At 34.1% G+C, this 24,030-nt stretch overlaps 2 protein-coding genes and 1 pseudogene across 3 annotated transcripts; 1 reads left to right on the forward strand and 2 right to left on the reverse strand.

The window, feature by feature from the left end:
* Positions 1-1,404: 1,404 nt before the first annotated feature.
* On the reverse strand, positions 1,405-3,743 carry LOC142611117 (zinc finger BED domain-containing protein RICESLEEPER 1-like; annotated as a pseudogene).
* Positions 3,744-7,086: 3,343 nt separating this feature from the next.
* On the forward strand, positions 7,087-12,648 carry LOC142622184 (uncharacterized). Its single transcript, XM_075795616.1, has 17 exons — positions 7,087-7,207; positions 7,297-7,409; positions 7,507-7,615; positions 7,856-7,920; positions 8,316-8,354; positions 8,974-9,070; positions 9,179-9,275; positions 9,431-9,494; positions 9,574-9,650; positions 9,784-9,862; positions 10,330-10,409; positions 10,652-10,736; positions 10,832-10,900; positions 10,980-11,047; positions 11,124-11,172; positions 11,358-11,855; positions 11,960-12,648. The coding sequence occupies exons 1-16, from the start codon at positions 7,141-7,143 to the stop codon at positions 11,730-11,732; spliced, it is 1,533 nt and encodes a 510-aa protein (XP_075651731.1). The 5' UTR covers positions 7,087-7,140; the 3' UTR covers positions 11,733-11,855; positions 11,960-12,648.
* A 1,544-nt stretch (positions 12,649-14,192) lies between these two features.
* On the reverse strand, positions 14,193-20,105 carry LOC142631153 (mitogen-activated protein kinase kinase 3). 2 transcript variants are annotated; one of them, XM_075805257.1, is made up of 11 exons: positions 19,959-20,105; positions 19,536-19,650; positions 19,072-19,326; positions 18,120-18,338; positions 17,878-18,015; positions 17,542-17,709; positions 17,014-17,127; positions 16,460-16,567; positions 15,702-15,793; positions 15,043-15,438; positions 14,193-14,521 (listed from the first exon to the last, which is right to left on the reverse strand). In XM_075805257.1, the coding sequence occupies exons 2-10, from the start codon at positions 19,635-19,637 to the stop codon at positions 15,078-15,080; spliced, it is 1,557 nt and encodes a 518-aa protein (XP_075661372.1). In that variant the 5' UTR covers positions 19,638-19,650; positions 19,959-20,105; the 3' UTR covers positions 14,193-14,521; positions 15,043-15,077. The 2 variants fall into 2 exon arrangements, with proteins under 2 accessions (XP_075661372.1, XP_075661365.1); XM_075805250.1 differs by having other exon boundaries at positions 19,536-19,658; positions 19,959-20,099.
* Positions 20,106-24,030: the final 3,925 nt, after the last annotated feature.

A 24,030-nucleotide genomic window follows, 5' to 3' on the forward strand; every position in this document is an offset into this window, starting at 1 on the left:
TGCAAAATCAAATATAGAAAATAAAATTTGGCGAATTTTTCACAAAACACAATAAATTGAAAATATTTTACACTCGAAAAATATTTTACATATTGCCAAACGTAGCCTAATTGAAATTAACAATCTACCCTAAGCCTGTCCACAGGTCGGGCCGGGTCAGTTTAGGGCCCATACCGAACTCGACCTGGTTGGATCGGGTTGCTAGATTTCAAACCTGTATTCGACTGAATATTTAGGTAATCGGTTGACCGAGTCGGAGTTGTCGAGTCTAGGCCTCAGATTGGGCCGGAATTTTTGATATAGTTAAAATTATCATAATTTCATTTTTTTGGGGCCTTTTTGGCCCAAAATACTCAGTTTGGTAGTTTAATAAACCCTATTGATTTCATATTTTTTGAATTCTGCATATTTTTTGAATTCCCTATATTTTTCAAATTGGACCTCTTTTTTTTTTAAATAGGGCCTCAAGCTTAGCTTATATTATGAATTACACTAGACCTGTTAGGCCTTTAGGACATATCAAACCCAATATAATCTTACCGTTTCTCACAAATTTAAACCTGGACTGTGGATAAAATAACACAACACAACACAACAGTAGAAAAAAGCCTATTCTTTTTTATCACCTGTGATCAACAAACCAAAAAGCCTTTTTTTTTTATCACCTGTGATCTCTGAATCAATAGAAGCACCTAAGCAGTGCAGTACATATCAATCCAAATACATAATCGTTCTCACATTAAATACAAAAAATAAACACAACAAAATAGACTAAAGATAGCACAATCCAACCTACAAAAACCCTAATTTTACCATATGTGATATGTTAAACAACACAATAAGCACCTAGGTAGTAAGCTTAACACTTATTAAACCTGCCAACCACAACAAATAATATTTACAGGCTTCCAGCAACATATAAATCACAACAGATAATACTATACTACAATATTCCAATTAATGGATATATATACTTAGTATCATAGAGGCAGTTATTGCAAGCATCAGGTAGAAAGCTTGCTAGCTATACAACGTTCCAAGCAATATAATTAGTTACAATAATCAAATACCATAGGTATTTCCAAAAAATAACTTTTCTAAAGTATTGAATAACTACTCTATAGTTTATAAGTTTATAACTAATAGAAAATAAAACCCATGAACTAAGATTTATTTTCTATAAGCATGGACAGTTGAGTATTTAGAAAAGCAATATATCCAAAAAAAAGCTTCCAAAATATTCCCACAAAGCAGCCTTCTTTACAAAATAAATGACCATCCTCCTACAATAGACAAAAAAATAATCAACAAACAATACATTAGTACCAAATACAAGACCAACTAGTAAGGAAGCCAAATTTATAATAGTAAGGGGCTAAAGGCAGAATCATACGAAGTCAGTGATTAATCATCATTGCTGATTAAGGGTCGTTTGCCTGAAGTGGAACCCTTGCTTGAGTTGGTAATTGTTGTTGGTTGTTAATTTAAAACTAGAAAACAATAGGAAATAAACACAATAGATTAAATTATGCTTGGATACAAGAGACATTCAATAAAATTAATAGACAATAAGTTTCAGAATTTAAACATATTACCTAAGTCAAGTAACTCCTCCTCTAATGCCTCTACATCATCCCTTGACAGGCGATGAGAAATTGGAACTGTGGCTTGAAGCAAATCTTGTGAACATACAAGGTTTTGAACCATGAGAGGAGATAGTGAACTTTGAAATGGATAAACAATGCGACCTCCAATGCTAAATGCTGACTCAAATGCAACAGTGGAAACTAGTACAGCTAGCACGTCCTTAGCAACTTTAGACAACACTTGGTACTTATTATAATTGTCCCTCCACCACTTCAATATCTCAAAATTCACAACCTTTCTACCATCACAATTTTCAGCCAAATACTTTTCAAGCTCATTACTACAACTTACAGATTGCTCAACTTGCAAGAAATGTTCATATCGCGAGTGAACCATGACATATGGATCACTAGCATCACTTTTCAATTTTGTACTCTCACTCCCACTTTGTTTTTGCACATTTGGTGAATAAATAGAAGAGTAAAAATTATACGACTTATACAAAAGATCTTTCACCTTATCAACCATCACTTCCGCCGCTGCATTCCCATAAATTTCAAAAAAAGAAAACTTCAAAAACCTTAATTTTTTTCGTGGATCAAGAACCAAAGCCACATACAAAAGAGGATTAATTTTCTTCCCTTCCCCCAATACTTCTCAAATTTATTTTGCATGTTTGTGACTGTGTTTTTCAAGAGAGTGTTTTGGGATTTAACTAAATTATAAATACTCTCCTGAATAACAAAGATCTCATTATAAAAGGCATTTGAAGTAACGTACAGAGAACCGGAGAACTTCTTCGTTGCATTATAAAAAAGCCTTAAGAAAGTCACAAATGCCCTACAATTGTGGAAATCACTCATACAAGGAGATCTCAAACCACCACTATCTTCCTTGGTCCTAAAGTACGACGAATAACCATCATTTTCAAAATCCATTCGAAGGAACACTTTCTCAAAATTTTCAGCAGTTTATAACATGAGATAGGTCAAGTTCCACCTAGTAGGTACATCTAGACAAAGAAGACTCTTAGACTCTATACCTAACCTCTCCATAAAACTCCTAAAAGTTTGATTTCTATTAGGTGAGGACTTCACATACCTCACAGCTTCACGCACTTTAGCGACAAATGCATCAATCTCTTTTAAACTCTCCCCCATAATCAGATTTAAGATATAAGCACAACACCTTGTGTGCATTAACTCATTTCCTAAAACTGTCTCATTCCAATCTTTGGTCACCCTTTACAAAAATTTAATTGTTGTTAAATTTGAGCTAACATTATCCACTATCAAAGTGACTATCCCGTCAATACCCTACTCATGCAAAGACATCTCAATTTTTCTACCTATAGTCTCCCTCTTGTGGTATTCAGCTTGACAAAAATTTAAAATTCTCTTATGCATTTTCCAAGCATCATCAATAAAGTGACATATGAGACACAAATTTAAATTTTGAATAGAAGTCCACGTGTCCGTAGTGAGACACATACTACAACCCTTCAAGGATTTCCTTAGCTTCTTTCTCTCACTATTATAAATGTCAATCACATCTCTACCCATAGTTTGACGAGATGGCATATCCTTTAATCGAAACTTAGGTTGTAAGGTAGTTACATATTTCTTAAACCCATACCCCTCAACAAAGCTAATGGGCAACTCATCAATTACAATCATTTTGGTCAATGCCTTTCTAGAAGCCTTAATAGAAAAGGTTGTTGATACAAGCTGGAACCCATCTTCTCCATCCTTTTTGGGTTCAAAAGCTAATGTTTTTTGCCTTTTAACTAGATCTTCTCTATTAGGGTTCTTGGGACATATTGGCACACGAGCTAACAAATTACTAGTACAACAACTTTTACCATCAGCATTATACGATTTTTGACAATAATTACAAATAGCCTTAGTTTTACTAGTATCACCCTCCCCTATCTTTATTTTTTCAAAATGGCCCCAAACAACTGACTTTTTCCTAGCATTACAAGTACCACTAACAAGAATTGTCATACTCACTTGGCATAGTGGGACTAGGGGCAACTCAGCAGCAGCAACTACTTCAGCTTGGGAAGCAGCAGAAGCTTCAACTTGGGTGTGAATAACATCATCTTGTGTAGCAGTTGGTGTTTGGATAAATGGTTCATTAGTGGAGGTTTCCATGACCTAAAAAAATCAAAGATACGTATTAGCGAACTAGAGTAACGAGTATAATTCATAGCTTTAATAATAATAATAACAAATAAATAATAACCACACAAACCAAAAAGGAAACACAGTATCACACTCCATATGATTATCATGACCAACAACTATGGGGACAGAGGCAGGGTACAAAGATTCTTATACACACAAATCAGTAGTCAATATTAAAGATGATTAGACAATATTATATTTCAGTTGTCAAATATAAAATTTCAAGAGAAGTCCTTAAAAGTTTTTATAATAGAGTGTCAACAGCCACATAATCGAAAGGTATATAAGAGAAAAGATATGTGAGCATTAAGGAATGAGAATTTCAAGGTCTAGGGTTTTACTTAATTTATTTTTCCTTTCACTAAGAACCAGAGAGATTAAGGCTGTGTTTGTTTGAGTGTAAAATATTTTCTGGGTGTAAAATAATTTCAGGTGAAAATAATTTCTGGAAAGGAAAATAATTTCTAGTGTTTGGTAGCATTTTTAAAAATACTTTGAAAAATATTTTTTAGTGTTTGGTTGTGTTCTTGAAAATACTATAGAAAACACATTTTCTACTTGTTGCTCACATTTTCTCGCATATTCTCAGCTTCCAAACATATATATAATTTCATTTCTCAATACAGAAACCCAAAAGAAACAAAACCCAAACAAAATAATCCATCAAATCCGGTCAGAGAAGAACGAAGAGAAAGAGAGAGAGAGGCGATTGGGTTCGATCTAGAGGCGAGATCACGCGGAGGCAAAGGCGAGCACGATCAGACCGGGTTCATTGGAGATGGGTTTGAGCACGACGGAGGAGTTGAGGTGGCGCGAATCAGATCGGCGATGGGTTTGAGCGGCGCGATCAGACCGGCTGGGCCGTGGATCGGGGACTGGATTTGGGCTTCACCGGCGATAGCTCTTGGGCTTGGCGTGAGTGATGAGAGTGAGTGAGGAGAGAAATTTTCTAAAAATGGTTTGAAGGTAAAATGAAAGTGGAAAATGATTTACGGGTGAAGGGGGGCTATTTTACAATCAATGGGGAAAAGGAAATCCGTTTGACCCAATTTTCTGTAGGTAACAAACACACAAGCTGGTGGAGAATAATTTCCTAAAGTTGTTTATCGCCGAAACAAGCGGACCCTAAAAGAGTTAGAATTTCCATTGTGCTTTCCCTAAATCATTTTAAAGGCTTCCATCATATTAGAATTGATAACAACATAATTTTACTCTCAATGAATCACATTTACCAATAAACATCATCATCCTGAATTGCAATGCTTTGTAAAAACAAAGCATCAAGCAGTGATTCAATTCAAAAATCAAATGAAACCACTAATAAGATGCTTATGAAGGGAACTTGAGTAGCTAAATCAATTGCAGGATGAATGCCATTCAAGTCAATCCAAAGAAGGAAAAGACAATTAGTTAAAAGAAACAATCACCACAATCACTTCATATTATTATTATTATTATTTAACTAAACACAAAGCAAAGCAAAAACCATACCTTAAAGAAAACCGTGAGTGTATGGGTTTCGAGCTTGAAGGCAAAAAATGCTACTTGGAGTCAGCTTTCAATCTTGTAAAAAAATTAAAATGGGATCAAAATTGATTAAAAAAAATAACAGAGAACAAAAGTAAAATAGTCAGGGCTTCAAGGTTTTTTTTTAGTTAGGGTTTCATATTATAAATCTTTAGGTTTATTTGATTTAACCAACGAGACTAACAACAAAAGAAAGATGAGAAACAAAGAACAATTACCTACGGGGTGAGGACAACACCAGCAGCAGTTGTGGAGGGCGAATTGATTGGACAGCAGCGGCGGTGGCGGCTAGGCACTAGAGGCGGAGAGAGGAGTGGACTACATTGGAGGCGGTTAGGGTTTGGATGTGGAGAACCAATTTAGAAAGAGTTGAAGATCCAACCAAATAGAGAAGTGAGGGTTTGAGAAAGTTTGAGAGAACAAAATACAGAACTGAGACTCTGAAAGTTTGAGATTGACCAAAGCTTAAAGCTTTAAAGTGAAGAAGTGAAGAGGTGAGGAAGGGTGAAGAGGGGAGGAAGCGTGAAGGTAAAGCCATGACCCACAAATTTCGCAATCTGAACTCTGAAGTGAAGAGACTTGTTAGAGATGGTGAGATATCTGATATTTGATATGAAATTCTCACCATTAGATTAGGTCTTCATTTTGTATTATAATCATTGATTTGAAATTAGGTAACTGTGCCACTACAATCAGTCAAATCACTGAGTGCTTAGCTTCCACTCTCATCAACATTGTTGATTTTGAATTTTGATTTGAGATTAACCGTTGATTTGTATATTGGGAATTTGTGTGGAAAAAGTAACTGCTGCTTACTGATGTCTAATGGGATTATACACTCATACACGTTTCCCCTCTCCCAGTCTGATACCAAAATACGCAGTCTGGGCATGTCAAATCATCTTTTTTTTTTTTCGTAAGTTTATATAAATAATTCGGTTAGTTTGGGTTGGGTTATTCGGGTGAAATTTTTGTAAACCTGAATCCGAACCGAATTATTCGGTTATTTTTATTGCCAACCCGTGACCGACCGCTGATTGATTTCGGAGCTGCCCGTGGACCTTTGGTTCGGGCAGGTTTAGGCGGGCGGGTCGGTTGGTCCAGGTCACTGGACAACCTTTTTTACCCCCACTTCCTTAAACTGTTTTTCCCCCTTTTTTTAAAAAAATCCTATCTCAATATTTTGAGTAAATTTATACAAACAACATTTTATATTATCTAATTTTATTTTCAACTAGATAAAAGAAATTGTTACCCCTTTCACTTTTCCCACCTCCCAGCCAAAATATTAGGAGAAAAAACTAAAATTTGTTATTTTGTCTCACTTTTTCATACCCTCTATATTTTCTATCCGCTACTTTTTTTACTTTTTTTATCTCCAATCAAACGTACTTTAATGGGACGAAATTTTTTTTTTTTAAAAGTGAATTCTATAATAAGATTTATCATAATTGAATTATTTATAATATACAATTACGCTTAATTGATTCTAAAAAAAAAAAACAAATTACGCTTAATTGATGAAATGGTTACATATATCATTTATGAATGATAACTCAAGGGTCAATAATACAAAACTGAGAATATATAATAAACCCTTAAAAGGGTAATTTTTTTTTTTGCAATTAAACAAAAAATTAACAAGAGGAATAAAAGAAAAGAAACCCGCGCAATGAAAGCTTGAAATTTAAGTTCCCGCTCTGACGTTCCTCCCGCCAATACTCCGCCCCAGAAAAATAAAAACTAAAAACCATCTCACTAATGCTTCCCACTTCACCTCCCCCCCTTCACCTCTCTGCACAGACTCACGCAGCTACAACAACAAAGAGTATTGCAAATGCAGACCTCAAACTCACACTCCTTCTTTCACGACCTCAGATCCAGAGAGCTCAACGGTTTCAGAGGTCCTCTCTCTCTCTCTACATGCATGTAATGACCATCTCACATTTTGCATATCCATAATAATATATATTTTTTTCCGGGTTTGGTTCAGTTCGAAAACGAGCTCACATAAGCGACGTCGCATCGGGCATCAATGAGATCGGAGCGGTGGCGGTGGAGCATCGCGGCGAGGAGACACCGCCATTGGCTATCTCATTCTGCAAGGTACACAAATTTTTTGGTTAAACAGCTTAATCGTATTTTTCAATACGTAGATCCAGACTAATTGTATGCAAAAACTCTCTCTTTTTTGTTTTGGCAGACCAGTAAGAACTCGCATATCCTTGCGGTTTCCGACGAGGACGGGTACGTGAGCTTGTTCGATACTCACCGCAAGTTATCATCTTCTTCATCCCATCAAGAAAATGCAGGTCTGGTTTTCATTCTAGGTTTTTTCATTGCTGTGAATCTCAGATTATTACTATTAGCTGAAACTACAGCAATAGAGTTGAATGAAATTTGACACAATTAAAACTTTAGGATGAAAATTTAACACTTGACAAATGTACATGGGCAAATTTGTAGTTGGAATTAATTTTTAATTATTGTTTTTATTGTTAATTTATTGAAAATATTGATTTTTTTCTTCTTCTTGTATAACTGTTTTCCAGACAAAGCTAGGGTTTGTGATTGGGTTGCGCACCATAATGCGGTGTTCGATTTATGTTGGATTAAGGTACTTCCAAAACTACTTTGTGATTTTGTCTCTCTTGCTTAAGGAAAAATTATCTTTGTTAACTTACAATTAAGCCCTCTTAGAGCAGATTTTTGATTGAACATTTCATTTCTTCTTGATATGCTAAAATTGAGCATTGGTTATTATCACCATTCATTCTTCTAAATATATCCAGGTTGTTAAAAATCCACACATTTTCAATTATGTGTAAGAAATGGGAAATGGGAATTCTGGGTTGTTTAGTAAATGCCAATGAAGGTTAAGCAAAAATGAGTTTGGAGTAAACTAGAATGGCACGTGTTGATTTTACAGTTTAGCATGATTGATTAAAGAAAAAAATTATTTGTTTGTTGTTTTGCAATGCTAATTTCTTTATAATTTGACTGATTTTGCAGGAAGACACTCAAATTCTGACAGCTTCTGGTGATCAAACTGTAAGTATTGAACTTTATTTAGATTTGTTGCATGCATTAGCATGTTCAAATTGTTGAATAGACATTTGAATTTGTTTGAACTTAAGCACAGGCTTGCTTATTTGCAATTCATGCCTACGTGTATGTTTTGCTTGACTTTGTCCATGGTCATAGTTTTTACTCAAAATTTTATTGTCAGGCTAGTTATGGGCTCACAGAACCTTAGGCTATTGAACCAACAAAACATACTTGAATTGAAATAGTTGACCTAAATTCACTTTGTGATGGTTATTTAGTGGGCACTCATTTTGTGATCTGCTATTCATGTTCTATGCTTTAAACTATAGGCTGGATGTCAAGATTTTAGTTGGAAGTTAGGTTTGAAAGTCTAAAACCAAAAACTTTTCAGAATCACTTTGTGATATGGTTCAGTTTAACTCATCATGAGAAAATGTGATACATAACACTTATCAATATAAACAAGTTGAAGCTTAAATATTGTAAATCACAAAAAATAGAATATGGAGCTGGGTTCCCTTGGGAAAATAGTGGTATACTATTTCAAACCAATTTAAGTTTTCACTTGTAGTATAACTATTTTCAGTTTCTTAGCCAACTATGTTCTTTGGAATTTCTGTAGATGAAGGTATGGGATGTCCAGGAAAGGAAATGTATTGGAGTGTTGTCGGGGCACACTGGAAGTGTGAAGTCTATGTGTTCTCATCCAAGTAATCCAGGTAGGCTTCTATGTTCATTTGTATATCAATATTTTATATTCACTTCAACTGGCTGCTACATATTTTGGAATGATGAAGCCCTCTAACTTTAATAACTTTTTATGATAGATATTATTGTCTCTGGTTCAAGGGATGGGTCCTTTGCTCTTTGGGACCTGAGATGCAATTTTAGTTCCAAAAGTTGGAATAGGGAACTTTGTATAGGGTAAGTTATGGCTCCACACTTCCTTTGATCCAATCAAGTAGTTTTATGTTTGTAATCCAAACAGTAGTAGTTTTTTATTTTTAATTTACTCTTCATTCAGGACAATGCTATTTTGCCTCTTATTTATTTTTTCTTATTTTCCAATTATATCACAGTTCAACTGCCATGGTAAAAAGAGCACATCTTTCCCCTCAAGCAAAACGCATCAGGCGGAGCAAGGTTTATTGCTGATTTTGTTTCTCCTTGGTCACTTCACTCACTTCTTCCATACTCTTTTTTGATTCTTTAACTCCTTCAGGCAGCTTCTATGAGCATTACATCGGTCCTTTATCTCAAAGATGAGGTTTCCATTGCTTCTGCGGGAGCAGTGGACAGGTATGTATGTAGCACTTGCATGCATACATGAAATTAAAAGTTCAATTCCCCGCTCAGAAACTATATCTATAACACACTAATGCTTTGAGAATTTTATTTTTGTTGGTTTTTTTCTGCGGTTGGTTCATATCAGCATTTTGAAGTTCTGGGATACCAGAAATCTGAAAAGTGTGGTCACACAGACAAGTCCTCACCCCCAGTCAACTGCAAAGGTTAGTTTTAAATGTACTGCAAATTTATCCTGTAATGCCTATTTCCATGGAGCAAGCAATAAATCAATTGTCATAAATATATATATATATGTATATATATATATATATATATATATATATATATATATTCAGCTCTGCTCTCCACCTTAGTAACTTAGGCTGAGTTCCTGGGTCTGTGATTTAAGCAATTAACTTTTGTTCAAGGAATTGTTAAAATGGTTGGAAATCTAGATGTAGCAAAATAAGTAACAGTTCTTCTGCAATTAATCCATATTTTTTTTCCAGCTGGGTAAAGGGTTTTGGGGAATTTGAACCCTGAACATACCCCACCCAAGGGGGTGGATGTGCCCGTTGGTGCACAGGCCAACTGGCTCCAATTATTCCATAAATTGAAATTTTGTTACAGATATTGGATAATTTGACATAATGTTATCTTGATGTTTTCTGATTCTTGGTTCTCATTTCAGGAAAGAAGATTACATGGTATATCTAGCTTGTCCCAAGATTTAAATGGAGTGTTTCTTTCAGCTTCATGCATGGACAATAGGTATTCCTTCTGTTTTGGCTAGCCTCTATTTTTGTCATTAACTGATTTAGCTACTGTTTCACAGAACATAAACATAAAGTTGTAAGCATGAGCAGAATGTTCAATGTGCAACCATAAGATAAAAGACTGCAATTCCAATCTAAAAAATTTACCCTTGCTGCAAACAGGAGGATCTAAGTAAATATAAGAGCCTTACTGGGGAATACTGAACGTCTTACATTTTATATTCTTGTTTCTTTCAGAATATACTTGTACAATGTACTTCAGCTTGAAAAGGGGCCTTTGAGATCATTCTCTGGATGCAGGATAGAATCTTTTTTTGTAAAGGTGAGAACAGCTTTTTTTAAGCCCAAGAACCCTGTTCATTTGAAATTGATGGCCTACAAATTTACATATCTTCCATATGATTTTTGCAATTGCAGTCAGCAATCAGCCCTGATGCAGCTCACATAATCAGTGGTTCTAGTGATGGATGTGCCTATCTTTGGCAGGTTAGATTTCTTACCTATGAAGGGCTCTTTGTTTGATTTTGATTGGAATTAAGTTAATTGGCAGACTCATTCAAACCAGGTGAACAAGCCTCAAGAAGATCCCCTAAAATTGGAAAGCCATGATGGAGAAGTTACAGCAGTAGATTGGTAACTTTTAAAACTTAATGCTGCTGAGTTGAGTTTTCACTGACAAAAAAGTTAAGTTCTAAAATTTCTTTTGCAGGTGTTCTTTTGAGGTTGGGAAGATGGCAACTTCTTCAGATGATTTCACGGTGAGCAAGATGAATATTTAAATTAAATACAAGAGAACGATGCAATTGTTAATCTATTGCAATTTTTTTTCTTCTAGTATTTACTATTTAGTGATATATTATTTTCTTATCATGCTTGCTGGAATGTGTCTCCAGCATTTTACCTACACTCCCTATGCCTCACTGTGCACATGTTTATTTGTTAGGTTCGAATTTGGAACACACAGAGCAGTTATTGCTCGAGCACAAGATCCCCATCTTCCATTCGAAGGAGAGTAATGGCAATCCCTAGTGCAGAATGTAACAAGCTTATGAATAATGAATCAAGTTGTCTTACAAAGGATCCTGACAGTTTATTTCCTTCCAATGAGGTATTAGTCCAAAGTAGCTCATCCAACACAATCTCGATGCCCACAATCAGTACTCCTGAGAGCCAGAAGAAGAAGTTATTCTCAGGTTCTGATTTAAATGAAGCCTTTGAGAAAACCCCAGAAGCTACATTGAAGAGCCCATCTTCTGTTTTGAACCCTCCTTCCTCCATAAAAAGAACAATCCGAGATTACTTTTTAGTGGCTTCATAATTTATTGGTTTATACCTCTGGTTTAATTTTTATATACAAAATGATACTGAAGCCCACATTTTACTCTGGATCAAGGGCTTGAGAATAGAGAAGCAGGTGCATCACTCTTTTCCAGATTGTAGAGTAAGTCCAGTTTTCATCCTTTTTAACACATGTACACATATATACACAAATGGTATTGTAAACTTGGAGGTGAATTTTCATCAGGTTTGTTTTTATTTTTGCAGGGCTGTATTGGAAATATTATAAAGCAGGATACAGGAGGGTTGTTAGACTATTACATCTCATCAATATTTACCTCGGAGTTCATGTCAATTTGGCATTGGACAAATATTTGTCAAACTGGGAACGTGTTCACTGTGCTTGTAAAGATATAGAGCATTTTTGGAGCAGTTGTTTAAAATCTTTGTTGCTCATCATGTAAATTTTTATTTTTTATTTTTTTTAGGCTGTAAAATAGTGAGTTGAAAAGTGATGCCTGCATAGACTGGTTGCCAGTTTTGAAATTCTGAAATTCTGAACAAACTGCCGGCAGCATCCAGCTTCAAGGCTTCATTTTGCCACTCAGAATCTTACTTTGTGACCACACACCCCCCCCCCCCCCTTTCCCTTTGTTTTGTTGAGAATTAAGTTTAAGAACCTGAAAGAAAAATTTAGGATTTTCTCCATAGCTTTTTAGCTGCTTGAATAAGCTGTGGATGGTGTATAAGGCACGGCTTTAACTTGTTCTGGTTTAAAATATCTTTGCAGAGATGACATTTGCAAGATTTTTTTTTTTGTTGTTGCTGCCTACCAGATGGTCCAGTCCAGATCCTTATATGTTAGTGTATATGTTCTAAAGCTATAGCGAGAGGTTGAGGGTATGTCACCGTTTATTCAATGGGCTTGTAACCATTTGTCTCAATTCAAAGTAACTCAATGTGGTAATTAATTAAGGGAGTAATGTAAAATTTGCATTTTGAGTAAAAATAAAATCATTTATTGTTCTTCAAAATTGAAACAATTAGTTCTTGAATTTTAAGAAATATCTTTATCATTTTATTACTAATTTTTTTGTTAATAGGATTGGATGAAATATACATTTAATAGTAAAGTTTAGTAAAAAAAGATATATTTTTCTTTACCCTTTCCTCTCCGTTGCCCACAATTCCACCAAAATTACCTAGTTGGGCAGCTAACCATCACACAAATTTGGCCCTCCAAACGATACCACCACCAAGAAACCCCTTTCCTCGTTATTTCCCGTCAGTTGAGAAAAATTCAAATGCGTTTCTATTGTAACCAAAGACTTCCTAACATAAACCTATAAAAATTAAACTCAAAACAAGAAGTTAATTGGACATGAATTTTGTAAAGCCTAGTCTGAGATTATTGATTACAATTTTGGCTTTACTTTGGGACTATGTGGGTAGAGTTGTAAATGAGTCGAGCCTTATAGTGTAGTGCATGTTTAAGCTTAATTTGTCAAGAAAAGTAAAAAATTCAAGTTTGGTTTGAACTCGTGACAAGCTTAAAAATAGTGTTTGAACTTGCGCTTGTTGGAAAGTCAAAAAGCTTGAGTTTGGCTTAGTTTGATTAATTAGTCAAGCCAAGCTCAAGCTTAATATCAAGTTTAAACTTAAGCTCATATCAAGCTTTTGAGCTTGAGATTGTAAAAATTACATTATTAAATACTTAAATTTATAAAATTAAGAAAAAAGAAAAAAAGAAAATAATATTCTCATTTTATCGTGCATTTTTTTTTTTGAGAAACACACACACACACATATATATATATATAGGGGAAGGGGAATGAGATAAGAAAATACAAATTAAAAATTAAAAACCAAGCTTGAGTTATTCATGATCGGCTTGGTTTATGACATTTATTTGAACTCAGTGAGGTGTCAGAGGAATCTAAACCAGTTTAGCTTATTAAGGGGAAAAAGGAAGAAGATAGGATCAATAAATTTTACTTTTTAATGAACGTTTTTATTAAAATAAAGTATTTTCCATCCAATATTTGCAATAGATATTCTCAAATTTTAGGTACTTACTATTTCAAATTGAAAAAAATAGGGGTTTGATTTTAATCTAAAGTCTTGAGTCCATTCTGCACTTTCCCCTTTGATTAAAGTATGAATTGAAGGATATGGGATTGAATGCTGCTATGTATATAGAGATGTTATCAGCTATGGAGAGTATGCGTACTCTATAATCTAAAAAATGCATGGAAAGTGAAGCATTTGTGTTTTTGCCGGCTAAATATGTTACTGTGACAACATCCAATCCAATCAAAATCCTAGTTGTAAGTGAGCTTGGTTAAAAGCTAGACTAATTTATTCATACCCTTTAGCATAATCAAGAAAACGTGAAGTTAAAGAGCTTGCATTAAGAAACTATTGTAATAAAGATTAAATTGCCACAAAAGCTTTGGAAACATATCATTGCAAGTAAATAATGTTAATGACACATTACAAATTAGCTTAGATGAAAAGAAAACTAAAGAACTTTGGATATATTACATTACAGTGTTACTGATGCATCAAAGATTTGTTAAGATACATATTTGCAAGGAACTTACAAGGAGCACAATAGGTCGGATTGACACTAATAAATGTTTTGGCAGTAAACATGGTTTCACTTTGACACTATGCCAACCCAAATAAACATAAGTTTTATAACCATATAATACATTTTCACTACATGAATTAATATGTAATAACAATAATTTGTGCCTACGAAGTGGGACTATACACACTGGAGAAGAGTTTGTTAGCTTCATCTTGTAAGTGTCACGGTTGTAATATCTGTCCACAAATATAATTTCCAAGTAAGTTTAGAGAAAGGACTACAAAAATGCATACAAAGAGAATGCAAGGCAAATATAAAGCATTTGAGTTTACAAAGGGACTTAGCTAGAATTGAACCCCTAATCATCTGCTTTAGGACAACCCTAGTGACTAGAAAGTTTTACTTGATGCATCTAATAGACTAACACTGTTTGAGGGGCCATGATGATAGCAGCAAGCAGTAATAAAAAATAAGTATAACTAAATAAGTTTTGCCATAACTATATACCGTACACACACAAGTTTCATGATGGGGTCATGGAGAGCGCATTCTCACTGGTAGCTAGCAATATAAAGAGGAAGCTGACAACATGCTGAAAATGGTTGTAATAATTGTATGGTACTTAACAAGGAGAATTTTCACAAAAGAGGAATACATTCACGCTCAAAATAAATTTAAAATCTGCAATGGCTGCAAAATTGTAGAAGCACATTCAGAAAGTCATATAAACTTGTGCACAACTGATGAATCCACTAACCTGGGAGGACAGGATCCTTGATGTTAGTTTATTCTCTACTGGGTAATATACAGCTCCTGTTTAGCAATGAAGTAACGCCCAATGTGACTGCTTGGTTCCATTATGAACTGTTCACGGAATGTTCCCATTTTCTTACTAGATAAATCAATGGAGAGATCTTTGAAATTTGGTAAACCCTCTACTTGTACACCATCTCCACAAATAAGGAATTGATTCCCAACAATGAAGGATCCTGATACCCTAATGGCAACTCCATCTTGACCATGAGCACGACACTGAAGTTTTTCCACAACATGCACAAGTTTTTCAGGAGGCCAGTCACCTGCTAATGTACTCCGGATGCTTGACAGAGCTGTAAAGATATCATTTGGACCAACAGAGTGTTTGCCAGAGAAACTAGAAGAATAAAGCTTGTATTAGTGGACATGAAAAAGCCAAGACATACTACACATACAGTTTCTTATTTTAAGTTTAAAACTGACTTTCAACAATACTACATTTGCTGAGTTGGAGCACCTCACCCCAGACCTCTTTGAGAAAAAAGTTTGTATGGACTGACAATGTTTGAACTATTTAAACCTTCCCTTTTCAGAACCAGCAACTTTTGCTTAAACAAAAGCAAAGGAAAAAAAAAAAAAACTTCTCGCATAGTTCAGTACCTGAAAGTTGAACCTTCATTGTACAAGGTCTTTATATGCTGCAAGTGTTCATCAGGTCCATCAAAGAGTAAGTAATAATGTATCGTCAGCATCTGATCAGAAAACATGAAATGGAATCAATATCCATGGAGCATAAGCATGAGTGATTAGCTCTGTTTATTATTGAAGCTTCCATCTAAGTGCTTCAAATACAATAGGTCCATGTTCAATTAGAGCCATCTCTTTTATAATGTAAACCAAAATTCAGGCTGTTCAACATAATAAGATTTTGAACATGCCATTTCTTCTTATCAAGGTCTGCAACCAGATGAAAATATTCTATAGATTCAAAACTTAGTCATCTACACAAATAGAATTTAGGTCAATTAGATAATAATGGAACACTTGATATTTCTGTCATTGTAAATGATGAAGAATAATTTGAAAATGTGGTAGAGGAAAACTTTTTTCAAATTGTCAGCTATCATGTATCATCTACATTTTCTCCAGTCGCTGCAGGTTTTAAGATACTAAGTGAAAACAAAAACTTAATTAATGTTTTGGGTGCAAGATTAAGGTTGGAAAATGATGCCCTCTTCATCTTTGCACTCAATGCAGTTGCATACAGAAGTTCTAGCGTCTGAAAGTTCTCGAGCATAATAGCCCGCCGTTACACTTACCACACTCAAATCCATCATTTACTAATTTTCCCATGTGGATAAATTATTGTTAGAACATTTAGATGGAAAGTATAGAGATTAAAAGTTTTCTGTACTCACATCTGCCAAGTCCTTCATTCTTTGTGTTGGATCAAAAACGCTTTGGACAAATGCTGCTAAATCTACTCTGGAGTGCTCATACTTTGTAATAAAGGGGTGTGAAAGTAACTGCAGTTGGAGAGTAATCATAAATCAGAATTGAATTGAGTATGTCTTTACTTAACAAGTACCTCAAGATGTTAAAAAAACATTAAAAAATAATGAAAAGTGGCACAATGATTTTTAGAATCATGTCTGCAAAAACATTAGGCAAGGATAAGATGTGGCATTGAAATTGAACAAGGAGAAGTCCAAGGCAATAATAAGAACTAAAAACTTTATATCTACAATGGCAGATACATGTTCTAAGTGAAGGGAGAATCAAAACCATCTCTTGATAATAATCAACAAAGGTTAATTTTTTTTCATAAAGTTAATAATTAAAATAAAATTTACCAAAACTTAGATTTATTTTCTTTCTTTTGAAATTACAAAATAGTAACAATTAAAACCACCGATTTATGATTCACTAACATTGGCATGTACCATGTCACAAATTTCTGCCATTTACTCACCTGCTCTGCTGTTGGCCTTGCATCTGCATCCTTCTGCAAGCAAGCATCGATAAATGAGCAGAACTCTGTTGAAAAATTGAGTTTTGATGGTGATGGCGATGGGTCATCCAAGATCTGCCAGACCAAGAAATTTCAGTTGCTGAACAAAGAAACGACACAGGCAAAAAAATGCATAAGAATGCAAAATGTGTCTGTAATATAGATGGAAGCACAATGTCTTCACTATTAAAAAAAAAAAAAATGACGACATTGTGCTCCCCTTTTATGATACAGACAATGTCTTCATTCTTTGATCACTGAAAGTATTACAACTGCTGAAATAGTATGTTTGTTATATTGAAAAAAACTCTGGTGAAGCAGACACAAATTTGTTTTTCCTTTTTCTAATTTTCACACTTGCTAAGGAGTTAAACTATAACTATATCGAACCATTTTAAACTAATGAGCATGGAAATTTTACGAAAAACTGTCTATTCAGAAACAATTTCTAAGCACTTTCACTTATCTTTCGATCATGATTATCCTCACCTGTAACATAAGATTGACAGGTCCTTCATTAGCTGAATATGGGAATTCTCCTGTACCACATTCAAAGAGAGCAAGACCAAGGCTCCAAATATCAGCCGGATAAGAATAGCTCTCATTTCGAATTCTCTCAGGTGACATGTACGTAACAGTTCCAACAAAAGTAGCACACTGACATATTACATTGAGAGATAAGTAACAAATCTACAATTTGAAAATCATGAAAAAAAAGTAACTAGCAAGTAGATAACATGTATCAAATTGACATGTATTAACAAGCAAGAAGCATAGAACAATAAAACCAGCACTTATATAATTGATGTAGAAAGTATCACTAACCATTGCCATTGAATTCTCTAAGCCAGCACTTATACCAAAATCTGTTATTTTTGGCTCCCCCTTCAGATTCACAAGCAAATTTGCTGGCTTTATGTCTCTGTGTACTAAATGTCTAACTCCATGCAAGTAGCTTAACCCCTTCCAGGATGAAAAAGAAAATGTTAATAACAAGAATGCTTATGTTCTGATTAGATGGGAGGCTTATATGAGAAAAATCTAGCTGGAATTAAAGATATTCTTACATGAAGGAGCTTTTGAAACATAGACGAGAGGACAGGTTCAGGTATTCTTTTCTGCAATCTTAAGATATCTGCCAATGACCCTCCATCCATGTACTCCAAAGCTATGCTTATTTGCCCAGAATCTGGAACATAAAATGCCCCGTGGAATTCTACGAGACCCTGATAACAAGGCGCTTCACATAATGTTCGTATCTCTGTAAGAAGCTGTTGCCTTTTCTCCTAGTAAGCACGAGGGAGTACTTACGTAAGACCATGTGATAAGAGAATAGTACAATTTACCCCATACTACTTTTTTACGCTGAACTTTTCTTTTAACCCTACATTGCTTGTGTTATGCACCATTTTAGTCATGGGTATCTGGATCAAGATTTTGGAAGTTTGTTATTTTAGAACAGATTATCTCAATTTAAGATCATTAGAGGAATAATATCTATACACTAAAGTAGAGGCAAGTAGACAAGTTTAATGATAATCAACCTAAAGTTGGTGTGCCTTCTTGTGCAAGATAGGACATGTAGATTATGAGAACTCAAAGATGCAACTAGTGCAAAGCAACTTTAGATACTTCAGAAGAGAGTAGACCAAATTAAGAATATCCCTTATAGTTCCAAAAAAAAAAAGAAAAAAGAAGAAGAAAAATATGCTCTCTTTCTTCATGGAAATATTCAAATAACAGACTAATGAGCCAAATATGATCAATTTTAGCCCACAATTCACTATAATTTCCTTTTGCAATGAAGAAACCATCACATCAAACGGCAAATTGTTTAACAAACACACGTCTAGACTGCCCCAGATTGTGATTCAATAGGTAAATCAACTGACCAATTTCTTTATCTTAATACATGACAAACAAACTCTCACATCATTGTATCAGTACAAAGCAACAAGACATAGTTAGCAAGCAATACTTTCTTAATTCATCCCCAAAAGAAAAAAAAAAAAGCAATACCTTCTCAAAAATATTAATCTTCTTCAAGGCCAAAATTCTATGATTAGGAATATGTATAGCTCTCTGAACTACACTGCTTGCTCCACTACCGATTGCACCAAATATCCTCATCTCATGTGAAGCACATTGGTATGTCTTTTCACTACCATCCGTCTCATCCACCGGCGAAGACGTGCACTTTTGCAACCCAAGCCCATTAATATTGTACACTCCATACGATCTACTCAACAAATTAACAGTCCCACCATCCGATAGCTTCACAAAAACCACAAATTCATTAAAAAAAAAAAAAAAAACTCTAGCTCAAATGGAACTTCCCGTGTTCTTGGGTTCAAAACCCATTATCTAGTGTAACTTAACAATCAAATTAAAAAAAAGAAAAAGAAAGAAGATCCTTTTGTTTTCTTTTAAAATTCGATCTTTAACAATTATCTCAAATTTTCTCTTCCAATGCAAAAACTTACAGTGTAAGAATCACAAGGGTCCAAAGTTGACCCGGCTGAGAAGCCCTTTTCAGCATCAAACAATGGCGCAAGCTTTTTTCTTAGTTCCTCCAATCCAGACATGATGATTTTGCTACTGCATTCCTAAAATAATAAATAAATAAATAAGTCAACACGATCTTATTTGGCTTAAATTATATATAATTTTACGCTACGAAAAAAATTAACCGTGATTATTAATCATTAAAAAGATTGAACAAAAGATATGTACTAAGCAAGTGAATCTTGGAGATTAAAGACCTTGGGTTGTAATTATAAAATAAAAGATTCAAATTTCAAACTCAACAAAACCAGAGCTATATTAATTCCCATTAATAAAAAAAAAAAAAGGATAATTAAAAAGAAATTAAATTACAAAAAAGAGAGAGTTAGTGTAAAACTTACAGTGACAACTGAAAGTTGCTACAATTCCAACGGTTTTTTGAATGAATCTTTGACCGTTTTTGCTATTATGTTTTTTTTTGTTTTCGTCAATGTTAAAAGTTTGAGAGTGTTCGACCTACGAATCCAAGTTATGTTCGGAGTTGGAGATCGATTCTATACAATTAGGTTGTCGGTAGTGTTTACAGTTGCCAAATCATATTCCGCCACGTATTCGGAGTTTTTGGAAACAATCCCTATACGACGTCGTAGGTTTAGTTTTTAGATTTTGAATGCGGTGGTACGCTATTGTTTGGGCCGAAATTTGATGTAGCTGCTCGGTTGCTTCGTTTATTTTTTTATTCCTAGGCCCAAATAGCCAATAGGCTATCAGTACTCAAAAAAAGAAAAAAAAAAAAGAAAGGGAAAAAGTTTAGCTCGTGTTTGTCCAATTCAATTCATCATCTTCTGTATCTTTTTGAGAAATTATAATACCTTATAAAAAGTTACAATTTTTGCTACAACTATTCTATATGTTATACTATAATTTGTTATTTATCATTTTTACATGGGCATATTATTATTTTTTATTTTTAGGCCCAAGTAAGCTATGAGTACTCACAAAAAAAAGAAAAAGGAAAAAGTTTAGCTCATCTTTGCCGAATTCAATTCATCGTATGTATTTTTTGAGTAATTATAATACCACATAAAAAGTTACAATTTTTGTTATAACTATTCTACATGATAGATTATAATTAGCTGTTTGTCACTTTTACATGGACCCATTATTATTATTTTTTCCATTACTCACAGTTTGCCATGTAAACAGTTGTTAAAAGTTGTAGATTTTTTTATGAGGTCTTACAATTTTTAGTGTATTTTTAGTTTTATAGTTTTTTAATGAGTTATGAGACTTGTTTATTTAAGACTCTCTTTTCAAATATCTAGATGAAAAGTTCATTAGACTTAAAGAAAATGCTGTAAATTCGGAGGTCAAAATTCCATCCTCCACACTATTGGTTTATGAAAATTTTTGGTAATCCGACCAAGTATCTTTATATATACTACTAAATTATTACTCTATTACCCAAAAGAAAATGACCTGAGAATGAGAGATGGATAAATACTTGCCGACTACATTATTGAAGATAGCATCATCAGTTAAGTAGTGATGGCACATTATCTTCAATGCTCATATTCGTACTGTCTAGTTCCCCATCTAGAAAAAGAATATAGGTTTAAATTATTGTGGTGATCGTTATTGAAGGGGATGGCATCCATGAATCTTATATTAGATTGCATCCAGTTTCCTATATCTAGGAGAAAATGGGCTTTTACCATTTTTCGCTCAAAACAAGTAGCAAAATGCCTTTGTTCTGAAACTATTTAGCAAAAGACTCCTGTTTTGAAACTCAATTTGGCAAAAATCGAATTACTTGAAAAAAACTACATGAAACTCGAGTTCCATGTAGTTTTTATTATTTTATTTTTAAGTTTGATTGTCTATAACTCGATTTTCTAAAAATCAAGTTTTTCATTGAAACTCGATTTTTCAAGGAAGTCAATACCGTACCGGAGGCTGTACCGGTTTGGTCACCGGTACGATATATTTCGGATACCGGTCAATACCGGTGTACCGTTTCGGGTTTACCGCTATTTTATATATATATATATATATATATATATATATATATATATATATATATATATATATATATATACACACACCAAAATATCTAGAACCATGTTTATAAACATATAATATTTCACTTGTATTATAGTAAATATAAAAGTTTATTATAAAACATTACCTCAATTCAGAACAAATTATTCATAATTTTAGACTTTAGTATCAAATAAAAGAAAAAAAAACACAATATAAAAAATAGAAAACTTAGTTGTTCATTGCATACTAAGAAAACAAATAATACTAAGAAGTTAATGTAAATAAGTTACCATTATACCTTTACAAAAATTCAAAAATAACAAAACTAAAAAAAAAAAAAAAAAAGATTTTTTTTGTACCGGCCGGTACGCCCGGTACCGGCCGGTATTGCCCGAAATTGGCCGGTATGGCCGGTACGCGGCCGGTACAGCCGGTATTTTTTCCGGTACAATGTAAAAGTGTACCGGTACCGGTGCACTGGCCGGTACGGTATGTACCGGCCGGTACGGCCGGTACCGGTACGGTATCGGCCACACTGCGATTTTTAGAAAATCGAGTTTAAAACAGAGACATTTTTTCTAAATAGTTTCTAAACAAGGGCATTTTGTTATATGTTTTGCACAAAAAGGGTATATCCCCATTTTGACCCCTATATCTTTAATAAGCAAGATTGATCCCAAGACTAATCTCATTTTCAAGACTTTTTTAGATAATTCTCACTTTCAAGACTTTGCGTTAAGATCTCTGAGTTCCAAACTATTATTTATGGAATATATATCTCACGTAATCCAAAATGAAAATTTTATACCCAAATCAATTAGGGTCTCTATTTAATTTGGGAAGATGAGAGAATGATATTAGGGTGAGAAGAAAACCACAAAATATATCATTTTTCATTCTTGGGCTAATCCTTTCTCTCCATTTTACAGGTATTTGGATTTGGATTGACCGTACAAATTTATGCTTCAACGATTTTTGTCGAAAAATGTTTATTAGCAATTTATAATCCTAGCCATTTTTTGATTAAATTAAATTATAGCACAAAATGCCCACTACGACTGATTTTTGTTTGGCTTGACTTGTCAACTTGTAAAGCTATAATTATGCCACATAAAGATTAAGAACTATCTCCATGTTTTGAGTGTTCAATGAAGCATGACCGCTAAACTTTCTTTGGAGGAAGTTGGATGTTGAGTTCATAAGAGCCTAAGCTATCTTGAAATTAAAGTTAACTACTCCCTTTTAGAATTGGGATAGACTTGGATTTACACCTATAATAATTTAATTTACTCTTATCTTTTTTCTTAATTACTCAAATTAAAAGAAAAATATTATAGAACCAATTGCTTATATTAATACAATTATACTTGTAGTTCTATCGGCTGTCATCTTTTAGCACGTTTGTGACATTCAGAGTTTAAATATCTCTTTTTCATATTAATAATCAAATTATTAAAAAAAATTACATTTATGAAATTAATAATTTCATATATATAAAAAAAGGGTTAGACATGAGTCATGAGTCATGAGCGATGACCAAAACAAAACCTCTCGTAGGGCACCACAGGCGATGAAATTAATGGATAGTCATGACAAAGTGATACCCTTTGGGATACAACACATTAACATAGGTCAAGCTTTAATCAGCTAGTTGGCAAGCATGGAATCCTATTTTGCAAGACGTACACTCTGTAAGAGGGGTGGTCCTCGAAGAATTTTTCTTCTTTCAGCTTGGTTGTAAGCCACCACCATCAACTTTGTAACAGTTTCAAATCCTCCCTTATAAATTTTGTAAGATAATTTGTCTATATGCATAGAGCCACCACCTACCACTTTCTAAATTAAGCATTTTCACTCTTCCATAATAGCCTTTTTTGTACCTTAACTCATAGAGCGCACCATTCACTTTGTAATAACTTTCCTATCTTCTTCCATTAGATTTTACTCTAAATTATATTTTATCTAGAAACATTCATCACTATCTTTTCTCTCCATCAAAATATTTACTAAGATATGGGCAGTTTGTTCTCAATCTCAATCGACCTGGGCAGTAGTTGCTGCTTCAACTGCATGGCTTGGCATGCAAGCTATGCGTGTAATCTGGAAAAAAAAATCTTAAGGAGCTGAATAGTCAGTTGGAGAAATTGCTAGAGTTGAGTAATGATGTGAAACAAGAAGTAGAAGTAGCTGAGGGACAACAAATGAAGCCAATGGAGCAAGTACAAGGGTGGCTTAAAAGAGTGGAAGAGTGTGAAAAAGAAGTTAATAAACTGATCAATATTGATGGGAATCAGGAGGTCCGTAAAGTACATGATGAAGGTCGCAATTGTAGGAGTTGCAAGTCCAGCTACAAACTTGGGAAGACAGTCATTGAAAAGCTTCACAAGGTGAAGGACTTAATGAATGAGGGAAAATTTGATGGTAAGGTAG

Source organism: Castanea sativa, chromosome 1, assembly GCF_040712315.1.
Source record: "Castanea sativa cultivar Marrone di Chiusa Pesio chromosome 1, ASM4071231v1".
Classification (NCBI taxonomy): Eukaryota; Viridiplantae; Streptophyta; class Magnoliopsida; order Fagales; family Fagaceae; genus Castanea; species Castanea sativa.